The 9,975-nt window shown below is 41.9% G+C and overlaps 2 protein-coding genes across 6 annotated transcripts in view; one reads left to right on the top strand and one right to left on the bottom strand.

The window, feature by feature from the left end:
• The first annotated feature begins 87 nt into the window (after positions 1 to 87).
• The window catches only part of LOC147165021 (glutaminase kidney isoform, mitochondrial-like), a 27,605-nt gene continuing 17,717 nt past the window's right edge, over positions 88 to 9,975 (top strand). For 3 of the 4 annotated variants that reach the window (XM_086090829.1, XM_086090831.1, XM_086090830.1), the window contains exons 1-5: positions 89 to 471; positions 5,532 to 5,628; positions 6,218 to 6,339; positions 6,750 to 6,879; positions 8,309 to 8,388. In XM_086090829.1, the coding sequence (XP_085946955.1) occupies positions 95 to 471; positions 5,532 to 5,628; positions 6,218 to 6,339; positions 6,750 to 6,879; positions 8,309 to 8,388 (806 nt within the window). In that variant the 5' untranslated portion in view covers positions 89 to 94. Of the gene's footprint in view, positions 472 to 5,531; positions 5,629 to 6,217; positions 6,340 to 6,749; positions 6,880 to 8,308; positions 8,389 to 9,975 lie in introns of all 4 variants that reach the window. The other variant, XM_086090832.1, reaches the window with a different exon arrangement.
• LOC147165020 (signal transducer and activator of transcription 1-alpha/beta-like) overlaps positions 8,567 to 9,975 on the bottom strand; it is a 27,530-nt gene continuing 26,121 nt past the window's right edge. For both annotated transcript variants that reach the window (XR_015096649.1, XM_086090834.1), the window contains exon 21: positions 8,567 to 9,094. The gene's annotated coding sequence lies outside the window, so the exon portion shown is untranslated. The remainder of the gene's footprint in view (positions 9,095 to 9,975) is intronic.

Genomic DNA, 9,975 nt, shown 5'->3' with positions numbered 1-9,975 from the left:
GGATGCGTCATATGTGACGTCACCACCTTTGAACCAATGGAAGCGGAGGTGGGTGTCAACCTGCGTCTGTATTTATAAATCGCGCCGGTGGATTATGAGTCATCGCCTCAGACATCTCGACGTGTATCGAGTCGTCTCTTTCAACGCGGGACCTCCTTCGAATCTAAGCACCGCGTCTCCATCCACCAGGCCGACGGGGATTGAGATGTTCCATTTTAGGCTCGCCACAGCGCTCAAGGAGTTGTTGAAAGCCAACCTCAAGTGTCCCGCCGCCGGGTGGCTCGCGAGCCGCCACCGGTGTTCGAGCGCCGCCTCTTCATGCGGGCTCAAGCTTCTCCACGGCCCCGCGTACCGGGCGGCGGCGTCCGTCCACATCCGGCCGTACTGCGTGAAGGCGGGCGGCGAGCTGAAGCTGGACGAACTGAAGAAGAAGAAGGAGGACGACGGCGGCGTCGAGGCGGCTGCTGACAAGTAAGCAAGGCGGCTATTTTGGCTGGCTTCCCTTTTAGCTTAGCTGGCTTGCGGACGCGAAGACGTCTGGAGCTCAATGACAGGATGTTACCGGGCCCGCGTTTGTGGCGTCACCTTTCGTGTTTTTCGCCTTTCGGGGGGTTTTAAAACGGGCAACAATGAAACCAAAAAGGCCACGGAAAGCGAAATGAAGCGTTTTTTATGGAGGCTTGTCTGAAAAGCGCAAATCCACATGTGCGTGGTACGACTGCTGCTAATACTTCGCTATGACGTCGTAATGGCACAAATAGTTGTTGTTGGTGGTTGAGTGCTAAAATGTAAACACGCCGCCTTTAAAATAGGAACTGGGACCAGGTTGCTCTTGTAAATGGCGTCTTCCCTTTACTCCTTACTTGTGTGTAATTTGAGATTATTTACGCAATAGTTAGAGGGCAAAAAAAGGACACATGCAGTGGATGTACCTGGTAGAAATACACGTCAAGTTAATTTAAAAAAAGTGTAATATGATGTTAATGTGTTTAATTACAATACATCAAAACTACACTAAAATCAATTTTTTTTTTTTAAAGTGAACAGGATGTCAATCAAAACAGGTTAAAAAAAAAAGTGTTCTCTACTGGGTTGAAGTCTGGAGATTGATTCGGCAAGTCTACGTCGTTGCACCTGATGAACTCTTTTTTTTTTGTTTTGGGTCATTATCTTGTTTTTTTTTTCACGCATAGATAGTGGTCAGGTTTTCATGCCGGTTACACAACTTGTAGTATGCATAACCAGTGTGGAGATTAACTCGGTTTTGTTGTAGTTTCGCTGACCCCTGCCTCCTGTCATCGTGCCTAGGATGGTGTATGATGGCAATTTGAAAATTCTCAGCCCAATTGATGCGATAATACAGTCGTGGTTGTAATCGTCTACGGCTTCTGCTGCCTTTTAATAGTTTCATTAATAGTTTGAGCAAAATATCAGCTTTAAACCAACAGCATCTATCGGTTGAACAGTTACAAGTTTGAATGCCACTGTGAACCAAACCGTACAACAGCTTTGTGGAAAAACTGGCCACGCGTGGTATTTAGGACACGCAACGCTGTCTCGTTGCGCCGGACACGCTGCCAAGTGTCTAAATGCAGTACGTGCACCCACTTAAAATCCCAGTGAGCTATCTTGAAAGTTAATTGGGGACTGCAGCTCACATAGTAGATTAGCTCGGCCGTCATCCTGGTTCCGGCGGACATGGCACGCAATGTGTGTGCTGTTTGCTTGTTCACAATTTGGTCAGTGGGCAGCTGGAAGAGCACCGTCAACCGTTAGATAGATGTCAACAAATGCAGTGATTCGGAAAGGACGCCTTCGCTCACTTGAGTGAAGGAAAGTCCATTTTGCAGAATTGGAGGGTGATTTTGGAACGTTTAGGGCGACGTTTAAGACTTCCTTTTTGGAAGCACATTAAGGACATTTCATGAATTAGCATGACTGAGAATGTACTCAAACTGTTCCCCCGAGTCAAACCCCACGGAGTATGCATTTCGCCTACGAACCAGATTTGTCAGTTATTTTATTCACATCTATCTGATGAACATCTGATATAAACTGTTAATGTTTCAACATAGAGCGGATCTATGTTGATTTTGGGAACCTAACAGAAAGGCTGAAGATGAACAGCAAAAGCTCGAATGGAATCAAGCTTGCGAGTAAGCTGACTAATGACGGAAACGTGTTCCGGCCTCCGCGACTTGTCAAGGATTAAGGAATCAAAACAAAACCAAAGACCTCGTGATAATGTGATGCGTGACTGACAGAAATAGAAAGGAGAAGCTACTATTGATATGTCGCTCGTTGGCACGGTGTTGGTGTTAACCTGCTGGATATGGAACTGAGCTATGTTAATCTGATATTACTTTGTTTGGCTTGACACATTTGACGTGAGTCACACACTCGGGGACAGTCAGAAAGAACACTGCTAAAGATCTGGGCCTATTTAGTGCTCCAGAACAACTCCTTAAAAGAGTTGTTTTTTTCTTTTTTTTCCGGCTTAATGTATAATCAATGTGTATATTTCAAAACATCGTTTTAAAAAAATTTAAATAATAAATTTTCCTCGCTGAACCGTAATCTCAGAGGTGATTCCAATCCTTTATAGAGCGCTTTAATTCATTCAATGCCAAGCACATTTTTATATGAGAGTCCGGACATCCCAGGTACTTATTTACATATATAATTTTAAAATGTTTCTCGTAGGCCCAAACAATAGATTCTCACAAGAATCGTGATTCTCATTTAGTACGATTCAGAATCGATTTTAAATGTCCCAAAATCGATTTATTTTCAATTATTTTATACTGTCTTCGATTTCTTCATGTGTGCCTTTATTGGGAGCGCTGTTCATGTTGTACTCAATTTGGCCACTTAGGGGGCAGTGTGGTTCCACGCGGTCTGATAGACTTTTAAGTTGTAGCCACATTAGAGAGTAGAAGGAAAAAGTCACCATCAAGTTATTCCAATAAAAGTTGTAGCGCTAATTAGCATTAGCGAGTCAGACTGGAGTAGATCGTTACCATTCCTTGAACATCTATAAATTGAAGCAAAAATCAAGTCAAATCAAATCATTTTGAATCAAAAATCGTTCGGAACCGAAGACGGGTTCTGAATGGAATCGCACGCCCACAAATGGGAATCGAATCGTGAGCCATTCAAAGATTCCCACCCCGAGTTTCTCGTGTTGGCAACCAAGAGGATGTCCAAGCAAACACACTCAACGACAGAGAGACTCCGACGCGTTCACGCCTCGTCGACACACTCGCCTTCAGCTGCCCGGCTGGGATGTTTGCACATTTATTACACTTCGTGTGACATGGTGGCAAAAATCAAAACCAATATCCTCCGTGGAGAAGAACCACCATGTGAAATGTGTCATCCATGTGCAACACACACACACACACACGCACACACACACGCCATTTTGCTGAGTGCTTTCCTCATGCATTAGCTGCGTTTGCTACTGCTGCAGTTTTTGTGGACAGACGCCATGTAAATATTGCTCTCAAGTTGAATTTGCTACACAAGAGCGCTCTGTGTGTTCAAGTACACAAAGTTACCTTGAGTGCCGGTTGCTCATAAGGGGGGGGGCGGCTGTGAGGTCGTAGGACAAACGCATTTTGGACTTTACTGATCAGCGTGTGAACGCGACCGCGCTGTTGACTCTATTAATCCAAGCGTCACCGACAATTTGGCAGGGCCGGGCCAGGGAATCCCTGGAATTCCGATTTGGTTTGCCACTCCTACGAGCAAACACTTGGAATGGTTTTCTTTTGAATCAGATGTGCAATGCGATGAGGATGAAGTGCTGCCTCGGTGTGTGAAAATACAATGCAAAACAATCAATGCTTTTACTGTCTTCGCAAGAATGAGGCTTCCATTGTCATGATAGCCAGAGCCGCATTGACCCTGCAGTAGAGGGGTGCGGTATATTTTTTTTCCTTGGTAGTATTTTAACGACTGGGAGCTCAATAGTATAAAAAAAAAAAGCTATAGGTTGCCAACATAATAGTTTTTATGGTTCATTTCATTGGACCGATATGCATTTTTTGAGGCCGATACCGATTTTTGGCAGAAACAAAAACAGATGACCGATTAATCGGCCGATTATTTAAAACAAAATATATGTAATGCATAAAATCCCCCCCTATTCCTTTTTAATGGGTGTCACTTGCGCACTAACTTTCGCTATTAAGATTTATCCTGTCTCTGTCCACTCTGTCTTTCTCTCTTGCATTTTTATTACTTATTTTCATTCAAAACTTTTCTTTTTGATCTTGTGTTATATTCACAAGTCTTGGGACTTACCAGGCGAACCTGGGACCTCTCGGGGATTGTATCGTATGTTAAGACAACAACAACAAATCCTTGGATGTTTGCATCCTTGAATTTTGAGAAAATAAATTATTTGAAATTCTATTAGCGTTAAATATAACTTGAAAGGACAATGACAAACTAAAAATAAGAAAGCGAAATAAGAATAGAATATACAATACTCAAATAATAGCAACTGCAAAAAACAATGAGAACAAATACTGACTGTTGCTGTGCGTTTTGGCCTCTTGGGGGCAGTGTGGTGCCGTGCATCCACGGCGTACACACTTAAAGTGAGTACAGAAGAAAGTTGCGATTGAATTATATTAAAATAACAAAATTTTCACACATTGGGAACAACCTGTGGGTATGTGTTCCCACAGCATTTGTGTGAGAATATTCGTTTTTGTTTTGTTTTTTTAGTCAATGCTAACTTCCGGTTAGCATTTGAATGGGATCCTCCCTTCGCTTTTAGCATTAGCACTAGGTTAGCGATGTTTTAAGAACAAAGCATGTTTTGTATTCAAATATACAAGTGGATGTTATTCTTATTGTCGTGCGTTTCGGTTTACAATGAACTCCAACTGGGTGTCATTAAACAGCTTAAAGGATGCTTTGGGGGGGGGGGGGGGGGCAACAGAATGACATACGCTACACTCTTGCTAGTTGCTATTGCTACGCGAGCAAAATGGTGCATTCAGGGTACTTTCGCAGCGTCGGAAACTTTGGTTTTCTTCTATAGTGTTTATGATGTTTCAAGGGGAAAACAATCGGCCATTTGGCCCAATTGGCCAGTTTCCTTTTCCAGCCTGATTCATAAAAACTTGAATCCATTCTTTTAAATATCTCTTTTTCCCATAAATTCATAAGAAAATCAAACTTTAAAAGCCACACTTTTTTTGTATCCTACTGAAATTGACTGCTCACGTGAATTTAAAAGGGCAATAATCGTCCGATTATAATCGCTTGGGCCGTAGCGCATTGGTTATTTTAAAGCAGTCTTGTGTAAATGTGTGCTGATATCAGCAGCAAACCGATAAGCGACGTTAGCGTTGGAATTGAACCAGTTGTTGATGCTTTCGCTCTCATCAAGTTGTTTTTATAACAGCGAAGCAGATTGTCTTTTATTGTCAAGTTATGTACACAAGCAATGATAACGAGATGAGATGTACGTTTGCAATGGAGGCCGCAAACTGCGTGATGTTTGTCCAACGTAGGAGAAGAAATGCCGGCATCCTGCCCAGCCTGGAGGATTTGCTCTTCTACACCGTCGCCGAAGGTCAAGAAACCATTTCAGCGCATAAATTCCTCACAGTAAGTCCCACAATTGCTTTTTATGCTCTTAGGCCTAACAAACGGCCATTTTGAGGACTTGTTCAAAAACACAAATGCGGCAGCTTGTGTTCTTCTTTGTTAAAAGTGTGTTTCGTTGGTGTTGCAGCTCGTGATGAACAAATGAACCTTCATCAAGCGCTTGTGATATTTTTTTTGACGACCTCTAGATGGCACTGTTGCTTTTAAAGATGCAGTGGAGATTTAATCAGTTTTCCATTGCACGAGCTTTTATATTTAAACCAAGAGCACCATCTAGAGTAGTAAAAATATATTGCAAGTGCTTCATGAAGCTTCATTTTCCCGTCACTTGTTGCAGCTATGAACCCCCCCCCAAATTGGTTTAATAGCGCCCCCTGGAATTCTTTCAAAATCCTGATTCCCTCCCTATCTGAGTCCCACAGAAAAAAAGTCTCAAAAACCCTTGTCTGAAAAGATCCAGAAAGTCAGCCATTTTGGTTAGATGCGGCCATTTTAGGGTCATTTTTTGGCCATTTCTAAAGGCCCCTCTCCAAGATAAACGACTTCTACAGATTTTGTCCCATTGCTCTTATTATCTTGATGTTTTTAGGCTCTTAAAACCACAGGACTTCGCACGGGGGATCCCCGACTTAAGGAATGTATGGAAATGCTTAAGGACTTGCTAAAGACCACCCCGGACGGCGTCACGTTGGACAGGCACCAGTTCAAAAAGTGAGTCTCGTCAAGTTGCGAGTCAAGTTGAGAGGAGCAAAACGTCACGAAACTTTACATGGACAACATTAGCCAGCAAACGCAATCTGCCATTTGAGCTCAACATTGTTCCATTTAGCACTTTTTGAGCGTTGACCCAATAAGCGTCGAACGTACACGGCACACATCATCATCTCAATTATGGCTTCACGGCGGCCGACGCGGGTGAAGCGATGAACCCGCCATATTGTGGATGAAGCCTCTTCATCCACAATCCTACGTCAAGTTTGTCTCACATCAGGGTTGCAAACTCGATTGGCAAACTTTTTGACCCCCCCCCCCTTACACCCCCCCCCCCCCCCCCCCCTCCTTCAGTTGCATGCAGTCGCTGTGTTTGAGCATGCTGTTTGTTTGTGGTTTTTGTTCATCAGGTGTGTCCAGAGCAACATTGTCCTGCTCACGCAGGCCTTCCGCAAGAAGTTCGTCATCCCGGACTTCCAGTCCTTCACTTCCCACATTGACGAGCTTTACGAGAGCGCCAAATCGCTCTCGGAAGGGCAGGTTTGTCCCCCAGATCTCCGTTGACGCCTTCATCGGTTGACAAGTTGACATCAAATGTGGAGGGCTGGCTTTCAAAGAAGCAAATGATCCAGTTTCCTTTTGCAGCCTGATTCATAAAAACTTGAATCCATTCTTTTAATATCTCTTTTTCCCATAAATTCATAAGAAAATCGAACTTTAAAAAGCCACATTTTTTTGTATCCTACTGAAATTGACTGCTCACGCGAATTTAAAAGTATTTTCTTACATTTATGAAAGACCTGACTTTTGCACTTTAAGACAATTCAGAATCTTTGTCATTTAGATTTTCAAATAATTGAATTGGAATTATGAAAATATTTGGCCAATGTTTGTGTAATACTTTAGTGATTATAACGTGTTACTTTCATTGATAAACAAAAATCATTGAACCATTTCCTGCCTCCCCAAAGAATGTATTTGGAATTTTAATTTTTTTTTATCATGTCCTTGATATTTAAGATTAATTGATGTTCCATAATGAATCAATATCGGATTGGATTGAAGTGAATCGAATCGAAAAAACAAACAAAATCAAACTGAACTCTTGTGAATCGGAATCGAATCGATACCCAGCCTTAATCAAAAGCACTACATGATCAAATTTGCATTTTCAAGGGGACATATTGTGGCAAATTAATATTATGAACTTTTTAATTGCTTGTGGTGCCTTCAGATACAAATGAAAGGTCGTCATTTCGGAGTTTTCCCAAAAACAATGTTTAGTTCTTTACTTTAAAAAAATGTCATTACTGTATGTTAATGTATCTTATCGAGTACAATATTACGGAGTCTTAGTTTTCATTTTAAAATACACATTTAAAAAAAATGTTAGTTAGCTTTTTTGGGGAAGCCCGGAACGAATGAACGGCATTTCAATTCTTTCTAATGGGAAAAGATGATTTGACATCCTATGTTTGGTGTTCCGAGCATGGTCAGGCACCACTCAATACAATTCCGGACATTTTCTCTCTTTATTTGCAGTAGAGAAGTCTTCTAAAAAGATGAAGACAAATGTGCAGGAATGCTTAGTTCATGTTTTTGACAAAAGCATCAGTTGTCTCCTTTCAGAATACGGTTCGAAACAGGCAAATTAGGGGAGGTTTACTTTTCTCTCCACTGCGTCTTGGCAGATTCAGCATACTTATTTTTTTTTTTTTAGGCTTTTCTTTCCTCCATCTGCATGATCATGCATTAACTTTGGCTTTAAAGCACAAATGATGGCGGCTGTTCATCAATCATGACTCGTGTCCTCTTGTCACATGGTTCTTATGTTTGGTGTCCCGACTTGAGGGAGTCGTGCGGACAATTTCACACTGATCCTCGAACGTCGAGCCGTAGCCGTGCTGCCCCCCCCCCCCCCCACACACACATTCGGTGCTTTACTTTTTTTTCCTTTACTCCTTTTCAGGTCGCCGACTACATTCCTCAACTTGCCAAATTCAGTCCGGACATGTGGGCTGTCTCGCTGTGCACGGTGGATGGCCAGAGGTGAGGTTCATCGTTGTCTTCCTCACAGGTTACTTTGCTTTGGGAAGTTGAAAATATGAAATGAAATGAATGCTCTTAGCGGGTGTCGCAACAGTTGTTTGGAACATCGTGTTCTGTGCCGTGTGAAGTGAAAGAGCAGAAGTCATAAAGATAAACTGGTACTAAACGAGCCGGGTCATTGCCGTTCACTTCCATTTTTATTATTTGTCGACTTTTGCCAGAATATTAAGAATCCATGAAAGTTGTAACGTGACAGGATTTGCCCAGTATGTCGTCAACGTGCCTAACCGACCGATACGCATTTTTTGATACCGATTTTTGACAGGAAAAAAATGCCGATTATTTAAAAATACGAGGCTCATTCATTATACAAGGTGGATTTTTTCAGGATAAAGACTTCTCATACAGATTGAAGCTTACTTCTTTTTTTTTTTCCAACGTCGTCTCCCAGCACTGTCGCACACTTTTGTGCACAAGCGTCCGTATTCCCGCAGCGTAAACATCTTTGGACTGATGTCTCAGCAGTCGCTCACAACACGTTTTCAGGGGGATCAAACAGGTGAAAGTCTGAAGGTCTGGACTGTAAGGGGGATGACCCTTTCAGCAACCAAAAACTGGATAACTGACCCGCTGTTCAAATCCTGGAGCGTGCTTCTTGGTCGGCCATCTTTGTCAATCACCAAAACTCTCAAAGCTTTTCTTCAATCTGCAAAAGAAATTAAATCCATGTGAAAAACAACTCAAACAGAAATATATATTTAAAAAAAAAAAGAAGTAAGCGTCTATCTGTATTCGAAGTCCTTAGACCGAAAAATTCACCTTATTTATTGAATGACCCTCGTACATATTGAATGCATCCATGGTGTTCACACTTAAAGCGAGTGCAGAAGAGCGTTGCGATTGAATTCTATTAAAATAACTTGTTTTTCACACATTGGGAAGAATCTGTGCCTTTGCGTCGTTACTTGAAGGAAAAACAGTCCATGCTAACTTCTTGTTAGCAATTGAATGGGATCCTCCTTTCCCTTTTAGCATTAGCATTAGCGCTAGGCTAGGCTAGTGATGTTTTAAAAAGGAAGCATATATGTTTTGTATTTAAATATACATTGAATGTAATTCTTAGCGTTGTGTGTTTAGTTTTACAGTTAACTCCAACTGGGACGTCATTAGATTAGCTTAAAGAACAACAGAATAACATACGCTACGCAAACAAAATGGTGCATTCAGGGCATTTCACAGCATCAGAAACTTCGGTTTTCTCCGATGATAACGTTAAGGGGAAAATAATCGGCCATTTGGCCCAATAAAGCGATTGTTTTGGCCGGTGTTTGGAGGGCAATTCATTGGTCGGGCCCTACTCACCAGTTTTTTGCAAGTTTGTGTATCTTCAGTATTTTGGGTCTGGTTTGAAGCGGCCATGATTAGCTACCCGTTTCGCCGATCAACACAAAATTGGGCGGACAAGTTTTATCAAAACAAAAAAAGTCTCAAGAAACGAGGGCACAAAATGGAACAAGAAGTGAACATTTTGAAAAAAAATGTCACCAATTATCATACCAGGACACACAAAAAAAAAGTCTCAAGTGT

The sequence above is a fragment of the Leptonotus elevatus genome, chromosome 12, assembly GCF_054856555.1.
Source record: "Leptonotus elevatus isolate MCC_2025b chromosome 12, RoL_Lele_1.0, whole genome shotgun sequence".
NCBI lineage: Eukaryota > Metazoa > Chordata > Actinopteri > Syngnathiformes > Syngnathidae > Leptonotus > Leptonotus elevatus.
The sequence above is the reverse complement of the archived record's forward strand: the minus strand, read 5'-3'. Positions and strand labels throughout refer to the sequence as shown.